The 19507-nt window shown below is 33.4% G+C and overlaps 2 protein-coding genes across 2 annotated transcripts; one reads left to right on the top strand and one right to left on the bottom strand.

Moving 5' to 3' along the window:
• The first annotated feature begins 656 nt into the window (after positions 1-656).
• LOC114185540 (Plasma-membrane choline transporter family protein) lies at positions 657-11023 on the top strand. The gene is made up of 10 exons (XM_028073328.2): positions 657-1023; positions 1464-1822; positions 2232-2377; positions 3048-3231; positions 4075-4148; positions 4244-4357; positions 8393-8749; positions 9539-9799; positions 10228-10455; positions 10545-11023. Exons 1-10 carry the CDS (start codon positions 839-841, stop codon positions 10725-10727), a joined length of 2091 nt encoding a protein of 696 aa, XP_027929129.1. The 5' UTR covers positions 657-838; the 3' UTR covers positions 10728-11023.
• A 1243-nt stretch (positions 11024-12266) lies between these two features.
• Positions 12267-18935, bottom strand: LOC114185756 (MLO-like protein 11). Its single transcript, XM_028073658.2, has 15 exons — positions 17783-18935; positions 17462-17519; positions 17132-17364; positions 16913-17029; positions 16374-16434; positions 15978-16072; positions 15591-15665; positions 15371-15456; positions 14792-14841; positions 14539-14579; positions 14273-14443; positions 14145-14180; positions 13833-13900; positions 13557-13617; positions 12267-12892 (listed from the first exon to the last, which is right to left on the bottom strand). Exons 1-15 carry the CDS (start codon positions 17906-17908, stop codon positions 12536-12538), a joined length of 1635 nt encoding a protein of 544 aa, XP_027929459.1. The 5' UTR covers positions 17909-18935; the 3' UTR covers positions 12267-12535.
• Between the last annotated feature and the right edge of the window lie 572 nt (positions 18936-19507).

Raw genomic sequence — 19507 nt, forward strand, 5'->3', positions numbered from 1 at the left:
AAATTTAAGTATTTTCCATTGAATGTTTATTAAAATTTTAATTTTATTAAATATTAAAATATTTTTACACTTTTTAATTGAGTTTTTGTTACAAAGACTCTGATAAAGACTTAAAATATTCTGACGTTGGTATATTGATTTTTTTAATATATTTTTAAACATTAAAACTAATATCTAGCTGTATATTTTAAAGGTAAGAGACGACAATAAAAACTCACTAAAGAATCCAACTTATTCTAACATTTGCTATAGTTGAGACACATTACAAAATGTCATAAAAATGATTTTTAAAATTATTTAACATTGTAAATAGTCATTTAAAAACCTTTCGATTATGAAACAAAATAACATGTAAAAAGTTATGAAAACCATTAAAATTATAAAACTTGATTAAGTAAAAATATTAATACGCGTTTATTGAATATAATCTGTGATTGGCTTGAAAAGTGAAAACCGGACCCATAATTTTCCTTTGAACCGACACACCTCTCACCGCCCGGCTAAGTTTATGAAGTGAGCCCCAACAAGACAAGGACTCTGGTCTTTTTTATTTTTCTAAAAAGCACTTTAGATTTTAGAGAATATCTTTGTCTTTTGATGGGATGAATAATAAAAATTTAATCTGTAATAATCTTTAATAATCATTTTCAATATCCCAAAATCTAAACCTTTGCTCACTACAAAAGCTTCAACAGTGTCCTACCTTCTACTCTACTTCTGTCTGTCTGTCCCTTCTTCAATGTTGTCTGCATCTCTCTCTGAAATGCTGAACTAAAGCCCCAAGCTTGTTACTTGCAATTGATTAAAGAGATACATATATATACAAAAAGGCTTCAAAATGAGGGGTCCTTTGGGTGCTGTCATAGGGAGGTACCCTTCAAGTGATGGAAGCACTCATTTGGGTGGAATCATTAAGCACAACAGAAAATGCAGAGACATAACTGTTCTTGTTATCTTTATAGCTTTCTGGATTGCCATGATTGTCAACTCCAGCTTTGCTTTCAACCGAGGAAACCCATTAAGGTAAAGATCTTAAAGTTTGTAACTTTATCTGATTGTGCATTTTGCTAATGGAGTTTCTGTAAGTGGAAGCTCTGGTTTTGCCATGGGTGTGTTTAGCAATTTATGGATTCCCTTGTTTTTTTGTGTGTGTGTTGGGGGAAGGGGTATTTCTTGCGGTCCAACATTTTTCTACTTAACCTTTTTCTTTCAAATTTTTGGTTTTTCAATTTGACTAATTGTTCAACTGATATACCACAAAAATCCTATCTTTATTAGATCTTCTGTTATTGCATGTTATCTTCCAGTGTACTAATTTTGTTATTTATTGGTTGCTGAGGAAATGAGAGTCTGAAAGAAGACGTGAAACTTGATTGTATGGTAGCATGAAACCTGTAATTCTTTTCAAGCGTTTGTTGTTAGGGTTGTGTAAGTTGTTGTCACTGGTTTTTTTGTCTCACTAGGCTTACTTATGGGCTGGACTACAAAGGAAATGTGTGTGGGCAGAAGCATGCAGCTCAAGATCTTCGAGAATTGGAGCTGAAATACTGGCTAAATCCTAATCAGGTTTATCAAAGTGGATTGAAGGACAGCCAATTCAAACTTTCCAATGCCCGTAGTATATGCTTGCTGGACTGCCCTATACCTTCTGAAGATTCACTTACTTGGGTGTGTGATTATCCTGAAGGAGATATTCGCGTGTCACTGAATGATTGGATTGATATGAACTACGATTATTTTGAGTTCCTTACGCCAGAAATGAGAAACTCTTCACTTCAACTTCAGGGCCCTTGTTATCCTGTCATATTTCCTAGTGTAAATGGTGAGAAAACTTTTGCATTCCTAATATGTCATTGTTGCCAATGTTGTTAAATGGTGGCACCATGGTGTGATGGACCTGCCATATGCAATTTGTGTAGGTGGCCTTCTATGGAAGTGCCATTGGCATTGACCACAATGGTGTGGTTATATGGCAGAATTTTGGCCTTCCACCATTGATAACACTGGTTGTTGCATGCCTGCTAATGGTTCTGTTGTGTGGATTCATTACTTTGTCTTTTTAACATGGTTGCTAATTTTGCCTCTTGTAAGGAAAGTGTTATGTTTAGGTCTTATTTTTCACCTTTCTTTGGGGCACGGAGAGTGGACAGGGCGTAAGGGAACTGTCCATATCCTACATATGATGAACTTTATGAAGTGCTTGATTCTTAGAGCATACTTTTTTTGTCTAGTTTACTGGAGTTGCCAATTCATCGCCAGAGCTTCAAATGTATCTTTAAAGCATTGGCAGCAGATGGGTGGAGTTAACATCAAAGAAGACATTGTTATTGATAAGTCCATTCATGAATATATCAATTCTCAGTCAGCTGTCTTAAAGGTTAATTTTTTGCTCTTTCTACCTTTTTCTTTAATTGATGTTATGAGTCTGATTTTTCTCTGGAAAAGCATAGCCTCTTACCAGCAACTTGGTTTTAAACTTTAACACAAGAAACAAGAAATTAAAATAAGTTTGTTTCTGGGGCAAGGAGGTGTCCTAGAGATATCAGTGTTGTGCTGAAAAGATATATTGTCAAAATAGCAAAGACTGCAAATTTTTTTAATTTTTTTCTCCTCGGTTCTGTTGATAACTGTTATCATATTTCATCTTATAACCAATTGCCAAACCTGGCAAGCCTACCAGAATAGGAAATTACCAAGATGAGCTATAGGTTTTATGCAAAGTAAGATTTTATTTTAAAGCCTATTGACATTAAGTGAAATTATCCAACAAATATATAAGCCACATTCCAATACATTAGGTATTTGATGTAGAACTTCCCAACAGTTGTAACAAGTGAAAATTAAGGAGGCTTGTGGATATGCATTGTGCTATGAAATCTTATACCCTACCTATTTTCACACTGCCTTTCCTTCACCCTTTCTGTCACTTTCACTCTTACTAATGACAATTGTTTAAAACTTTGCTTTGTATTTTCATTTTATCTGCCTTTGAGCATTATATTATGCGTTACAGAAATTTGAAGTTTCATAAATACTTTTATTTGCAGAGATACATGGCTGACATAGGAAAGTCATGGCCTGTGCTGATTGTTTGTGGGGGGATTTTACCTCTGTTTCTGTCTGTGATTTGGCTGCTGATGATTCGGCACTTTGTTGCTGCTATGCCTTGGGTTACAGTGGTTTTGTTTAATGTTCTAATGATATCGATTACAATGCTTTTCTACCTTAAAGGTTAGAATCTCTCTGCTGGGATATTTTGATTTCCAAATGCATGTTTCTTTTAAGGAAGTAGCAATATACAGGAGACAACCAACTATGAATTGTTTTTTGTTATTCATTTTTTCCTTTCTTTGCTCTGCATATGTAATGTTTACTTGTCGGCTGCATGGCCTATTCATTATTTAGTTCACCACTTTCATAAACACCCTTGCGTCAGCTGTACTTTTGCATCCTCTCATGTATCCAATCAAGCACACAACTCTTCTCTTGTCATATTTTTAGTTTGACACATGTTGCAAACTTATAGTTAGAGGCTTGCCACATATTTACTTGTGTAACAATCTAGACCAAAAATCGAAAAGGAATTTTTGGATTGGACCAGCACAAAAAGTTTTCTACATAATTTATGTTAAATTTTATGGCTGGTGGTATGAGGAGGAGTCCTTTGAAAAGAAGCGGACAATTTATTTGTAATGTGTTTTCTTTTATTTAATATTAGATTTTGAATTCCTATAAAAATATTAGATGATACAGCTAATTTTGAGTTTGCATTTGATAGCACAGCGATTCATTAGAACTTGGAAATGATCCAGATATCCCTGATCTTCCTTTTGGGCATTGAAACAATGAAAAAAGAAATGTTTGCTTGTGTGGAATAGAACTCTTAAAATATTCAAATGTAGGATGAAAGAATGTGTATAACTAACAGACGTAATGTATTGGTGATTAACCTTGAAGTCTTATTGTTCTTACTTCTTTTAGTTTTGAATCATCTAGCCAAATGTTTTCTTTTTCTAGGTTTTGAGCATGCATCAACCAAACAATAATGCCTAATGTCTAATTCTTGACTTTCAGTTGGCTGGATAGGAAATGATGTTATTTCCCCCATTATTGGTGAACATGATCCTTACATTCATGTTTATGTGAGGGTGAGTATCATCTTGATTGTGTCCTTATGTATTTATTTTCTGTCTCTACATTAATGATTTATATTTATTGATTTAATGTTTGAATTCATTTGCAGGAGCTGACTCATCTACGGGTTTTCACGGTCCTTATGAGCTTTATCATGCTTGTTGCAATTCTTACATCAATTGCTATTGTTCGGCGCATCCTTATGGCAACTTCTGTCCTTAAGGCAAGCATAACTTTATTGAATGCACTTATGAAACATGATTGAGTTTATTCTTTTGGTTCATTGATTGATTTCTGATTGTGGTTATGTATATTTTTAATCTAAAAAATTTATTAGGCTGAACATCCAATTAGGGGCAGATTTATCATGCATTTTTAATAATCTCTTATGTAAGAAAAACATTATTTTCTTTGCAAAATTGCTTCAAATGAACTCTTGTCATGAAGTTGGTGAACGATAAAAAGCTAAGGTGAATTACCCATTACCTAAATGTATTATTGCACATTTTCAGTGATGCCTGTTTTAAACTTTGCTTATTGGATTTCTGGGCTCCCTTCCTATGTGGATAAATGACTCAAATGTGTAAGCCCATTTGTCTCATTTATTTAAGTGGAGAAAGGTCAAAGTACGGTCATGTGTGTGAGACTATTAAAAATACAACAATGACAACAATGGGAGAGGGAAGAGGTGATACTATTGTGATTTCCACAGCACTTTGATTGCACCAAATTTCACTTACGCTACACAAATCTTGCCCAAGCCCTGAGCCAATTTTGAACCAGAATCTGGAATCAGTCTAAGCACCACAACCAATACCAAACTAGCACTGTGATGCACACCAAATAAGACACCAAAGGACCAGAACCAACAACAACTTATGCACCTTGATTAGAATTTTGACCAAGCCCTTTTGAACTAGTATTAACACTAGAAATAGTTTCAGAACCACAATCAAGATTAGCACCACAGAACCAGAACCACGGCCAGCATCAACACTTGGTCAGGTTTGGCACCAAAGTTTTCACTCATAAATATCTCTGTTAGGTTTTATGACAAATGTGGTGACAATTTTCGAAGGATTTTGTGGTGGATTGGTGAAATTAGGTTTTCTTACTAGTTGACACTAAATTGATTCACAAAAGTCATGGATTAATCCTTACTGTACATACCAAACAAGGGAACCTCATAGAGAGTATGGAAGGGTGATCTTCCACAAAAGTGACTCCACACACCTACACTCCATCAAATCCAATTGGCCATGAGAGCGAATCAATTTGTTCAATGTTCTTGTAAGATCAAATCCAAATATTGCATCTCCTATTTTCTACGGAACATGAGAATATCTCATGTTTAAGCTAAATCATGGATTTAAGAACATAATTAAGAACATAAGAACAGTATAGGAACATAATAAAAATAAATGTCTGGATCAATTGTTATAAAAAAATACAAACAAAAGCACCTGAATCAAGTATTCATGGACTTTGACTTTCCATGGTTTGAGAAATGTAAGTTTTTGACAAGCTAGACTGGGTGAAAGATTGTGCTTGGCTATTGGGTTTTAAACTTAGATATTCCCCATACTCTTAATCAGAAAATATGGATTCAGCCTTCTCAAATTTAAAGACATTGGTTGTTTTGTCAAGGAAACCATGTAAAGAGAAACACTTTTCTTGAGTATGACTCATTCTCTTACAATAAGAGCATTGGGGACAGCCTTGATCACTTTACCCTCCTCTATTTATGCGGCCTCCCCTCCTATGAGTAGACACCATGGCAGATGATTAAGCATAATCATGAAGATTTTTGTTGGCAAGAGTGGGAACACAAATTAGTCGTGTTGTTAGGCTTTCTAGAAGTCATGCTGTGTTCTGTTTTGTTTAAAAGATATCTATTTATGAACATAATCATAATGATATTGAATGTTATTTGTAGAAAATGCTCTTGGCCTTCATTCAAAAGGTGTTTGAAGTTTTAAATGCTCTAAGAGTTCCCAATATATTGGGTTCCGTAGATTGTTTGTTGCAGCAAGGCATAAAGTTTAAAATCCATCTTCCACTATTTGTTCAACCTCGATTGCTGGTATTTTACTACCATCTTCTTCCAAGTGCTTTCAAAAACCTTGGCCAAGAAACCAATGTTCAACATATGCAAAACAAGATACTACTTTTTCCCATTAAGCTTTTTTGAAGTAATTGTTGGAGACCTAAAAAAGGAGTGGATAGGTCAAGATGCTATTTTAGAATACGTAAAGAAAAGACCAGGGTATAAACACAAACTCTCAAAGTGTTCAAGAGTACTTGAATGTCAACATGTAGTAAAAGGAGGAAAAGTGGTTAGAACAAGAACTAAAAAGGTTGGTGAAAGGAACAAGGGTGGCACAGTCTAGGTGAGCAATGTAAAAAGTTTGTGTGCTAGGTGGCATCATGGCATGTGCCTCCAAAACCGGTTGAGTTCTTTGTTGTCGTGCTTAGAGTGGCAATAAAGAAGCCCAAGAACAATAAAAGAACAGGCCAAACAGATGAAGTGAATCTCACCAATTTGAAACCAAGAACAAACTAAAAGTTAGAAATGAAAGATGTCTCATGTATTTGATAATAAGGGTTATTAAATACATTGTAATGTGTCACTGTTTGTATTATTATCTGGCATGAGCAGCGTCCAACTTTATAAAGGGCTACAAAATGGTTACAAGTTAGTTAGATGTACAAAACAAAAGTCTTACTAACTAGTGTATACAAACTAGTATTGTTTCACCAAATGTTGAGACATTAGATGACCTTCTAATAGACGATGTCTATAATTATCATACAACTCCACTAGAAAACATCTATAATCATCAAACAACCTATCCTAGAAAGAGTTCATTACACGAAGATCTACATTTGTCATTTGCAGAGATGATCCAAATTTGTTGCTTGTCAGACAGAACTACAGTGGATGGCAGTAGACAGCGATGTTGTACAAAGGGTTTTGTGTCACTTGACAAGGCAAACACGACTGGGTGTTTGTAGGAGAAAAAATGATGGTGGCTAGCGACAAACCCATCAGAAATGACAAACAAAGCGGGATTGACTAGCCTTGATACCTTGACTTGAGAGTGAAAATAGAACGAATGCTTGAGAGATAAATAATCTTTTAGTTTATTCATATATTATAAGGATCCTTACATCAGAGATATTGAGAAAAGATATTAGCAACGTACTCATTGGTGATAGATAGGTAATTCAAAAAAGATAAGTTACCCTATTCTAACAAGGTGACCACTCAAATAAGTTGAACAATTCTGACAAAGAAAAAAAAGGTTTGAGTTCTTATAAGTTAACCAAGAGCACCCAAAAACTTAATCTACCACCCTACTGTTTATTCCTCCATAGGAGGTTTGATGATAAAGGGAAGCTTTATGGTGTGCCAAACCACAACGGGCTATTGTGTATAAGAGATAATAACTTCCATTAGAATTAACTAAACAAAACACTACAAAAATAGAAGTAACATCAGGGGTGTTTTGTTAATTGAAAAATGGCAAAAAGGTGAAAGTACAGGGGAATAATGTGTTAGTTTTCCCATAGAAAAAATGCCTGTTTTGGTCTCAATAAAATGGATTAGTTTATGTTATTACTGTAGTATTTAGAAACATCCTCCTCTTCTATTAGTCTTTGTGGTTAAAGTAGTTAAAACAAAATACAAACAGTAAAGTTTTTGTGGCAGACTCGTCTTATCTCAGACTTGTACTCCTTTGCCTTGTACTTGATCGTTACTTAAAGTAAGCAATTGGAGTACATGTACACTCCAGGTCAGGAAAATGCTAGCCTTGCCAGGTCTGCATCTGGCAGCAGTAGTATTCACAGCAATCAAACTTTGGTCAAATTAATTTGATCATGTATTGTTCTTGTTTAACTGTATAATTAATGGATGCTTAATATTTTATTCTTTTCTCTGCCAATAATATATTTTGTTGACCATAACATAACAATTTCATTGCTAATGTGTGATGTGTCTGGCTTATGGAATATTAATTTCATAAGTTCTATAACCTACAATCTCATGTAATATGTTAATTTTCACATCCAGTTGTCACTAAGTTATGCATAACTTCTCTTTCACAAGATTGTCACACATAACAGAGCCCTTAGTCACATGGTATGATACAACATAGCAATGAAATAATAATAAATAATTGTGGAATGATGATACAGCATATTTTCCCTTATGACACATCAGTTCAATTGATTTTAATGTAAATATTTCTCACAGGTTGCTGCAAAAGTGATAGGAGAAGTTCAAGCACTTATTATTTTTCCAATCATACCTTGTGGTATCCTTGCTATCTTCTATATTTTCTGGATTTCTGCTGCTCTTCATTTGTTCAGTTCTGGTGAGGTTGTGCAGAACAATTGCAATTCTAACTGCTGTACATATGACCTCATCGAGAAAAAGGTGATATGTGATCGGTGTTGTGGATATAGCATTCATTACACGCCGCATATTGGAGCTGCCATCCTTTTTCACCTATTTGGCGGTTATTGGGCTACACAATTTTTCATAGGTTGCTTGTCAACAGTGATTGCTGGATCTGTTGCCTCTTATTATTGGGCCCATGGTGAAGCATCTGTAAGTCAAAGTACCATGTTAATAAAGAAATGAACAATTCAGAGGAATTTTTTTTCCCATAATTGTGATGATGTATCATTAACAGAAGTAGATTGTGTGATTTAGCTCCATAAAATGGATAAAACCAGACCAAAAAGAACACCAGAGAAAATTATTAAAGGAGATTTCATGGTGAATAATGTGACTGATAAATTGCTTTTCTACCCCGTAGCCAACCAAACATTCTGGGATTGGGTGGTGATTGTTGTATAATTCTGAGATGTGGTAAGGGAAGGTTATGTTCAGAAAAAAAAAACTACTAAAGTTTGATTAGATCGACTAATTTGTAGTCTCAGCCATAACAGGGCCATGGTTTTCATTTTGGCTCAGAAATTATTCTTAATCAGTATAAGGTATACTAGTGTAGGATTAGTGATTGTTCAAATATGAATATCATTTTACTAGCTCCTCATATCTTTGATGTTTAAGGATAGTAACCATAGGTTAAGAAACATTTGATGGAAGCAAAGCATCATTATATTTGACTAAATTTCCTCATTACCTTGATCTATTAATGTTTTCCTCTTTCTACTATATCCATGTTTAATAAAGACCAAATGTATCCTTGTGTCAGGGCAAATTTTCAGCTTCATAATAATGAAAACCAAATTTAGATTAAATGACAAACATCAGGTTTTGTCAGTTTGGCTGATTGGAATTTGGTTTATCAATTAACTAAACCTTTTTCTTTTGATGGTTACAAATTATCTTTTATACGATATTAAATGTTTTTCATCTTTCTGGATGCAGCCTGAAATTCCTTTTCTTTCAGTATTTGCCTCGATGAAGAGGCTTATGCTTTACAGTCTTGGTTCTGTGGCTCTTGGTTCTCTGATTGTATCATTTGTAGAGTCAATCCGCTTTCTGCTCGAATCTATTCGCCGGAAACTAAAAGTCTCCGGTGACGTGCCTGATAGCTGGATTGGAAAAGCTGCTTACCGATCTTCTCAATGCTTTCAAAGATGTATTGGGTGGACCCTCAAATCAGTGAACCGAAATGCTTATGTCATGGTAATTTTTGTTAATCTTCCATAAGCCATTTATGTTGCATGTTAAATAGTTTGTTTATATAGACTTGTATAATTTATTAAGGTTTAAATATATTTTTGATTCCTTTAACTTTCAATAAAAATTGGAAGTAGTTCATCTTTTAAACTTTGACCTAATTTAGTTCGCAACTTTAGAAATGTATGGATTTAGTCATTTTAAACAAATGTTAAGTTTATTTGATGTTTTAAAGGTGTTTTATAATAAAATTAACAATATTTGGTTAAAATGACTAAATTTACGTATTTTTAAAGGTGGGAGACAAAATTGGTCAAAGATTTTAAAGAGAGACTAATTCCAATTTTCACTCAAAGTTAAGAGAACAAAAACATATTTAATCCATTTATTAATTTTTCTTTCTGCATTTTTACATGTCCGCCTCACACCTGCAGATTGCTATAACGGGTAAAAGTTTCTTCAAAGCTTCTGCTGTTGCAACCGAATTGATCATGAGTAACATCCTACGGATTGGACGTGTGAATGTGATTGGAGATGTTATTTTGTTTCTTGGAAAACTATGTGTGAGCCTCTCAAGTGCTGTTTTTGGTTTCCTCATGTTGGACACACACAAGTACAGATCCGCACATAACAAGATATCATCTCCACTTTTTCCTGTTGTGGTATGTTTATAGTGTTGTAAGAGTAGGACTTGAAAATCAATAATGGTTTAACCAAAATGAATCTTGAATTGTAATTTTGTGCAATGCAGGTTTGCTGGGGTCTTGGATATGTTGTTGCAACTCTTTTCTTTGCAGTTGTGGAGATGTCAATAGACACCATCATTCTCTCTTTTTGCCAAGATTCTGAAGAGCATGGAACAGCACAGTATGCTCCACCTCTTCTCATTCAAACCCTGGAAGACCAAAATGAGACGCAGAGACTTACACAGTGAAGTATTTTCTTGTTCTATTTTCTCTGTCATGAATTTTAACAGGGCTTCAGGATTTTGAATTTTGTTAAGGTGCTTCAGGATTTCCTTGTATATATATATGCCAACAAAGGTTTCCTATGATTAAGGTAGCTTCTTTAGGTAGTTTTAAATCTTTGACAAATGGGTTATTCTAGGATGTGATGTTATGGCCACAACCAAACAAATCCAATCATTGTTCTTGTGTAATTATAACCTAACTTAAACTTGCATCTTGGGATGTTTTATAATATCTTCCGTTGTAGGTTCTTGATTGTCAATTCTTGAGTTTCAATGTTAGTGCTATTCCAGCCATTCTAGAGGAATCACACCATTAAACTCATAAGTAAAATATACGAAAAATAAATGCACCATACTATTACATTTAAACCAATGAAAAGGAGGAGAAAGCCAAAAGTAAAAAAAAAATAAAAATAGGAACATAGGATGCAACTTTCCTTAGATATATTTCTACTCGATAATGTATGATTATATATTAAAACATATCTTGTTCCTTGTTGCCATATAACTTTCATAATAACACCTAATAAAGAAGTCTATATAAAAACAGTTTTGGCTCGAGTGTTCCAAGACCTATGCAAGAAATGGAGGCTTGTACTTCCTGCACCCCACAATTTCTTCGTGCGCCCCTTCAAAGTTTCAAAATGACCATTTTACCATCCAAAAAAGTGGCTTTAGGATACTTTTCCAAACAAACTTTTCAGAATTTTTGGAATAAATTTTCTAGAATGAATTTTTTGGAAACAACTTTTCAGAAACCATAGAATGAGGTTTCTAAAATATTCATACATCAAAAATATTTCGGATAGAACTTTTCAAAATGTATGAAATGCATTTTGGAAAAAGTTTTCCCAAATGAGTTTGTTTTTTTGTGCATTTTTTCCCTTCTTTAGTCCATCAAATTTCATCTCTTACTTCATTAAAATCTTTTAGAAAATACTTTTTATAAAAGGAGGAGTGATTGGTTTAAAAAAAAATCTAAAAGTATTTATTGTGTTTCGGAAAATAAATTTTCGTATAGGAAAAGTGATAGGGTGCAGGTAATAAAATGACAGGGTCCATGAAGTAATTACCAAATAGGAATTGTAGATCAACAACACTGCAAACATGATAACTTATTTCTTAAAGTTTGTGGTTTCTATAATATTTTTAAATAATTAAATATTAATTATAAAGCGACATATGATTATACATATATTTAAATAATGTTTTAAAAAAAATTCATTTCTAAATTATTTTTAAATAATTAAACATAAATTATATAATGATATAAGGCAATACATAATATGTGTAAACTACTTTTATATATATGAACACATTGTAAACCACTCATCTCAAATATTTCGTAAAAAATATTTGTTATGAAATCATTTGCAAAGATCAAACACATATAACAGCATCTGAAAAATGACATCAATTCCTTCATGTAACATAGTAAGGATCCAATTATGCAGTTTGTATAATAAAGACTCTCATAAACTGTGCATCAATATCACAAAGGAGTTTTCTGCAAACTGCATTGACATCCATTTTCTTTAATGTATAATCAACTTTAACAATTTACATAAAGTCAAATCCAAAAAGAAATTGTGTTACTGCATGATACCAACAAAAGTCACTCATATTCTATAGTTATTCCACATAAATTAGCACTATTACCTTGTAAAGCTTTTCTTAATTGAACTAGTAATCATCTTATACATCTTTAATTATCATACTATCTTCATCAATATATCAGTTAACCTTTTTCATTTTCCTCCATTGCAGATATTTTATCTGCCACTTGGCATAGAGGAGCATCTTAAAGTTACTTCAGCTTTAGAACTGCTATGTGCTGAAGATATTGAAGCAGAGGGTCTTAGGAGGGGTGTGGCAGCCCTACTTGAAGTTTCATTAGCAATGGGAGAAGGGGTAGATGTAACAGCTGGCACTGGTTGCAATTCTACTTCAGGGGCATCAATTAATTGATCATCTTCTTCAATAGACAACACAGTGCTTGTGTCTGTATGAATGGTGGAGTCATCAGGGAACAGACCATGTTTTCTCTTCTTCCTTGCTGCCTTACCCCATCCATGAATTGTTTCTCTTATCCTCTGTGGGATTAATGCTGCCTTGTAATTTGTTCCCATCTGACATAAACATTGAAAAGCTATTAAACACTGAAAACTTGTCAGATATAGAGTGTGTGATTTACAGTTTCAAAAAATTGTTATTAGTTTTCAAAACAAAGCTATACAAACAACTGGCTAAACAACTGGCAGAGATATAACACCAATGACACATGAGCCCAACTCACACATAAGAGATTGATATCGTCTTCAACAAAAAACTTTAAGACAATAAATTTAAGGGTTTTTATCTTTATATGGTGTTCAACTTTCTTATCTTTACTTAATATGAAACTTAGATTTACATTTGGATTTCCAACAAGTATCAGCTGGTGTAATTAATAGAAAAGTAGTATAAGATGAGAAAACATCTATTTGTTTCTGTTCTTTGGATTTTAAATCACAAGTTTAAGAAACAATTTTCAAATCTGTTAAAAAGTAAACTATAAACTTAATTCAATCCCACACAACCGATTTGTAAGGTGAAGTCGGCATCCACTTATAAAACTGGTGGACATGGGAATTCTAGCTAAAATTCCCTTGCCTTTGGATGAGAAATTGATTTTTGAGTAGTGTGGAATTACTCTAGAAAACAACTTTTAAAACCAAAAGATGAGAAGAGAATTAAACAAATCCATAGTAAGATATTATTACATTTTCCTTTTTCTAACTGGGGTTAACCTACCTGTGTAACAAGTGCATATAGTGGCAAGGTGCTATAGCTACAAAGAAACTGTCCTGCAAAGCTGCAAAGTTGAAATGTAAGGTGCATGTTGATTTGTCTTGTGTAAACTAAACCAGTAAATATCCAATGCTGACATTTTACATTAAATAGTTGAATAACGTCCATGCCAAGTAGTTATTTTATATTAATGGCATGTTAATTCTTTATTGAATTAGTTTACACGAGCATTGCATATGTAAAATCCTGAATAAGGGGAAAAAGTTGATTTCTGCATACCCCAATATTAGCCTTAAATACAGGAGAAGGTGATTCCTAATAAAGCAAGAATCATATCCGAACTGCCACTGTAGTCAAAAAACACATTTTGCTAGTTTAGTCAAATGCAAAAACTCAAAGTTGCAATCTGTATTATGATTCAGTAACACAAATATATAGCTGTATCTTATTTTTTTCACTATAACTCCCTAAAACTGAATCTTGCTTAAAATTTTGGGTAATGTGACAACTTTTTAATAATTCAACCTTAAAACAACATGATTCCTATTGGTCCATGTGTAATTCTAGGTTGTAAAATGGACAAGGAAGTACCCAGAACCAAAAGAATGAAGCCAGCTCAAAAGCATTCTGTCAAAAAGAATACGAATCATAAGTTAATACTAAAATAAGAAACTTAAGTAAGAAAACATGGCATAAGATGTAGACGAACCATGGCCAACCTGGAAGAGAATGAAATGGATCAAGGACAACAATAGTTCAGGCTTATTAAACCAGAAGAGTTCATCACGAGGCCTCAACTTTGCTTCTGGGAAGAACCCTGCAATTCCAGCATTCTCCAATGCCAAGGTTGCAATGACATGCTGTAGCTTTGTTCCCACCAATAGCACAAGCTGTTCATGAAACATAATGAATGCATTGTTGAATATCATCAATAATTTACTCAACTAAATTAGGATATCTAAAAGGAAATAGCGAAGTAACTTACAGATACAGGAATGATAGCTATCCAGAAATATAGGTTAGATCCTGCATAAACCACCCGAAAAAATGACCATATGTAAGATTCAACAGTATGCAAAACCAAGATTGACTTGGCCACAATGCTTCAGTGAATCTTACAGAGAAAAGGGACTGAAAGTATAAGCATAAGAGATTTTTTTAAGGGACGGTGAAGAAGCATGTTAAAATCAAGGAATTATAAACTGATTTTCTCCTAGATTGCTTTTAATAGGCTATACCTTTAATGTTGAAAAGCATGAAGCCAACAACAAATCCCCAGAGTGGGCCACTGCAAGAGATTTTAAAGACAATAAGCTGAAAAACTAAAGCAATAAAAATCTAAAAAGATTAAGTCCAAGATAATTTTCAACCAATATCATGTTAAGAAGTAGATTTTAAACCTAACTTAATCTTACAAAACCAACTTGTAAGAAGTCGAAGATAATTTCACTAGGATAGGTTTTAACTCATGGTTCTGATACTATGTTATGGAGTGCATTGTAAGTCTAACTTAACCTTACAAAACCAGCTTGTAAGGTGAGGTTTGCACCTACTTATATACTGTAAACTGGTCTTATCACTAGTCAATTTCCAACAATTTGCAATGACTATAGCATAGAAAATTTAACTACCTCTTAAAACACTAAATACAAGTAAATGAATATTTACAATTAAAACAGGTCATCTTGGAAATTTAAGATAATGGGAATGCACATAAGAGTGCACTACACTAGAGATGTTATAATACTTAAATAACAGAAATTGGTGTTTGAAGATAAAATCATGAAACTGTCTGCTGAATCTCGACTATTTCTAACCTCACACCAACTATCCTTTGGAATTCCTCTTCCATAGACCGAACCATGTAGCTGTGGAAATCATACTTTAATGAAAGGTGGTGATTCTGCCATGAAGAATGAAAACATAGTTAAGTAGTTTACATTCACAAAATAGTTTTGTGAGATGAGAACCACATTAGATAGCTTGTGAATAAAAAGCATCCATACAAAACACAAATTTTATTGCAATACTGCGTACCATGATGAAGCCTTTGCGAAGTGTAAGATAATCAGCACGAACCACAGAATGTGCAAATTGTCGAAAAAAACATGTCTGCAGCTTATTTAAAATAAAATTAGATAGATATGCAGTTATACTGAGTAAATGCTTCAAAATGAAACCGGAATTTACATAGAATTAGATGATCAAAATGATATATAAATTTAGTAGTAGAGGGTACACGGTACAATTTGATCAAAAGCTGAAAAATCTACTCTTTTCTGCATATTATGATTTTAAACATTCGTGATATCTTCCTAATTTCTTCAAATAAATTTAAGAAACTAAAGAGGGGAATGCTAAAAAAACAATAATGAAATGAAACCAATTGGAAACAAGAAAGCAAAGGGAGATATATGTAGTTACCACCCAAATAAGGGAACTGTTTTTGAACAATGGATTTGATACATGAGACTTGACAAAGGTTGATTGCCTTCTCATAGTCAACTCTCTTGTAATTTCTGTTGAAACAAAAGAATTGAAAAATCAAATTCAAAATATGGTTACAATATGCACTTCATGAACACATATTTTCTGTCAATGAACTCTCCTAAAAGCCTACTAAACAGGATCAGTGAAGTGAATTAGGAGAGGTCATACACAAATGCTTTTGGATTTTGATTATATAACAGATTGTGTTATCTGCATTGACTACATAACTCAGAGAAGAGATGCATTATAAAAATAGTTTTTTAAGTTTGTATATCAATCATACAACTAAAAACATAGAAATAGTTTTCATTCAAAGGGCAATGTGCTTACCAGATAATGAATCACGCCGATCCATGTGAGCCTCATCTTCCCACACTCTCCAACTGTGAATCTGGTTTGAACTACTATTGTTATTATGTCAAACAAAATCCCAAATGATATTTTTTACTTTATAAGAAAAATGCACAAATCTTTTCCATGGATTACTTAGTTAATTTTCATAGGACCAATCTCCGTACTTTTACTTTGTTTGAATAATAGTCCTTTTCTGACAACATAAATGTAATGTACATCGTATCAAAACTTATTTCCAAATAAAATCATGTTAGACATCATTATGAACTTGATATCTCAATTATGCTGGTATCGTAAAGTCCATCCATCATTTATCAAAACTTATTAGAAATCTCTCAAAGTATTTTATAACATCATCCCAATTTGTTCAAGGTTTTAAGCATGGTAAAGAACTAGAAAAATCATTGTGAAAACCCAAGCGCATTTTGAAGAAAATTTACACTAACCATTTTTTTGAAACAGTGACAAGTATTTGGCAGACATTCTTAATCTATAAACAGAAAACAATAACTCACCTTCACAATGGCCAACAACATAGTTAGGCAACTGTAAGATATATGAGTTACTGCCATGACAAAAATGAACCTGTGCAGCTGCTCTAGACCTTCATACGAAACAAATGGTTCATAACCCTGACCATGATAACAAAGTTGCAAATTAACTACAATGATTTAGAGCAGTAAAAGCAAGTGATAGTCAAATTTTATACATGTAAGGTATATTATTGCTCATGCCTCTTTGCAAGTGCTTCTGTTTATTCCATTCAACATCCTCCCAGATACATGATAAGCAGAAGCCATCCATAATTTACGCTTTTCAGAGCCATTCTCTTCCATTTGTTCATCAATCTGTGATCGAGTGCATGGAGCAAAAGCACTGTTGTAGAACTTAGATGGAATGCAGATATTAGCTATCATGCGTGATGTAGCTGTTAGTAAGAGTGATATAAACCCGAGTAACATCAATTCTGAAGATGGAATTCCAAAATAATGGGAACTGATTAGTAAGAATTGTTGTTTATATCTGAAACGAATACAATACAAGTATAATTTAATGCACAGCACCTTCTTTCATCTTCTCTAAAGCTGCAAGCAAAGGTTTCCGGTTAGTTTTCCGTAGCCACTGCAGCCACAGAAAAACATAATCACACATCAGAATTCATGCCAAAGGCAAAGTATTTGATTAATGAAAGGATTGTTCTTCAATCACAAGTGAGACAAGTATGTGATTAAGACAGAATCAAGCTCAAAAGTTTAAACAAAAATGAAAAGTGAAATGCATATGAAAAGTTAAACAAAATTTCAACTTTTACCATACAACTTTTTGCAATACCAGAGAAATTAACATCAAGAAACAGCATAGATTCTAGTTTAACTATTACTTACATTGCTTAAACGGTGAATGGAGCGTTCCACAAGCAGAGAGACAGCAACAAAGACAGTTAACACAGTAGCAACAGACCATGTAGGAGTCAAGGCCAGTGACCTTGTTTCCTGTGCATTATTGTCCATTTTGAAATACCCAAATCACAGACCAAACCTTGAATATGGCTATGGCTATGCCTAATAAAGTCACAGGCCAACTTCTTCAATGGACTTAAGACATAGTCTCATCAAAGATCTCATTGGAAAACTATACAAATAGAACTCATAAGTAGAAATTCTAAAGTATCTTTCTTCAACAGACAATACAAAGTAGTGATCTTGACTACTAATTTACATACAAATACAAAGATACAACAGATCAAAGGAATAGGAATAGAACCCAAATGGAAGCTTTAATTTCCAATCTCTTTTTCATTGACTCCAAGGTTTGAACATATACCATTTGCTAACAAAGAAAACTTTGGTAAAGCCCCCAAATGAACATGGTGATTAGCTCCTCACTGCATGTCAAAATCTTCCATAACCATCATCAAAGACTCTTCCAGAAAGAAAAAAGAAAACTATTTCCAATATGACAAAGATGGTGAAAAGAAATTTCCTTGACCTTGTTTCTCTCACTTTCTCCAGAGAAAATGAAAAAGGAAAAAGCAAACAAAAAAAAAAAGGCTCTTTCTTTTCCTTCCTGAGAGCCCTTCTGAACTCTATTCAGACCAACCTTATTTGCAAAATCATGCTCACATTCCAAAGACACTTTACTAGTTCCTTTAAAAGCCCAATATTTTCCTTGATTCTAATTTAACGACAGTGCCTAGCAGATTCAGACATTCTCCAATGGGAGTAAAGGCCACAACTTTTTCCCAAACATGAAGTGCCCACAACCTTAAACCCCTGTCAGGAATCTAGGAAACTCAGACCGGAAGCTGTCACTCTGTAAGAAGTGAACCCAGAAGAGTTAAATCTGAAGATCTCTCTCTCACTCTGTCTTTCACATAGTCACAAGCTGTAACTGACAAACTAGTTGTTTGTTCCTAATGCAATACATTGAATGAGTTCACCAAAAACTACATGCATTTTTATGATTCCAATATAAAATGAGGGACAAGGCGCGTCTTTTCCAGCTGCAATATCATGTCAATTCACTCTGTTCAGTATCTCTTCAATGGGCCACAGGTGCGTGCCAACTCCCACTCATGCACTATATAATATACTAATCAACCACATCTACCATGTTGCTTGATTCTTGTGTTCTTTAACCAGGTAAGTTCAAATTACATGAAAGAAAAAAAGGGTTAAAGATGAATATACTTTTTTAATTATCGAACTCACACAAAATGATAGTCTTTATGCTTTTATAAAAGATAATTCCTTGATACAAACAAAAAAGATGATAGAGTATTTTTCTTCAACTCTGTTTCATTAAGGAGAGATAACTTTTTTTACACACAGGTCTAATAATTTACCTGTGATTTATATATAAAAATTAAGTTACTTCATTAGTGATTTTAAAAGAATTGTTTTTTTCATTTAAACCATTTATTATGATTCTGAAAATTAACATATCTTTATATTAAAAGAAAATGAAAATATTTATAATGATTATGTACCGTCATATTATTTAAATAAAGTATTATCATTACTCAATGATGAATAAACAGTGGTTTAAAAAAGTATTGTTCATGCAGCATGCACGTGTTTCCCTAATACAGCTTTTATCTTTTTTCGCGC

Source organism: Vigna unguiculata, chromosome 5, assembly GCF_037176805.1.
Source record: "Vigna unguiculata cultivar grain cowpea cultivar isolate G323 ecotype 2 chromosome 5, ASM3717680v1, whole genome shotgun sequence".
Taxonomy (NCBI): domain Eukaryota; kingdom Viridiplantae; phylum Streptophyta; class Magnoliopsida; order Fabales; family Fabaceae; genus Vigna; species Vigna unguiculata.

Bases quoted from the DNA above. Each gene is read 5' to 3' on its own strand.
- LOC114185540 (XM_028073328.2), top strand. From the start codon at position 839: ATGAGGGGTCCTTTGGGTGCTGTCATAGGGAGGTACCCTTCAAGTGAT. The intron at 4,149-4,243 runs GTGAGTATCATC...ATTCATTTGCAG, and splicing joins ACATTCATGTTTATGTGAGG to GAGCTGACTCATCTACGGGT. The intron at 10,456-10,544 runs GTATGTTTATAG...TGTGCAATGCAG, and splicing joins CTCCACTTTTTCCTGTTGTG to GTTTGCTGGGGTCTTGGATA.
- LOC114185756 (XM_028073658.2), bottom strand. From the start codon at position 17,908: ATGGACAATAATGCACAGGAAACAAGGTCACTGGCCTTGACTCCTACA. The intron at 13,901-14,144 runs GTACTTCCTTGT...TTTTGACTACAG, and splicing joins CTTCATTCTTTTGGTTCTGG to TGGCAGTTCGGATATGATTC. The intron at 13,618-13,832 runs GTATGCAGAAAT...TCAACTTTGCAG, and splicing joins TATTTAAGGCTAATATTGGG to CTTTGCAGGACAGTTTCTTT.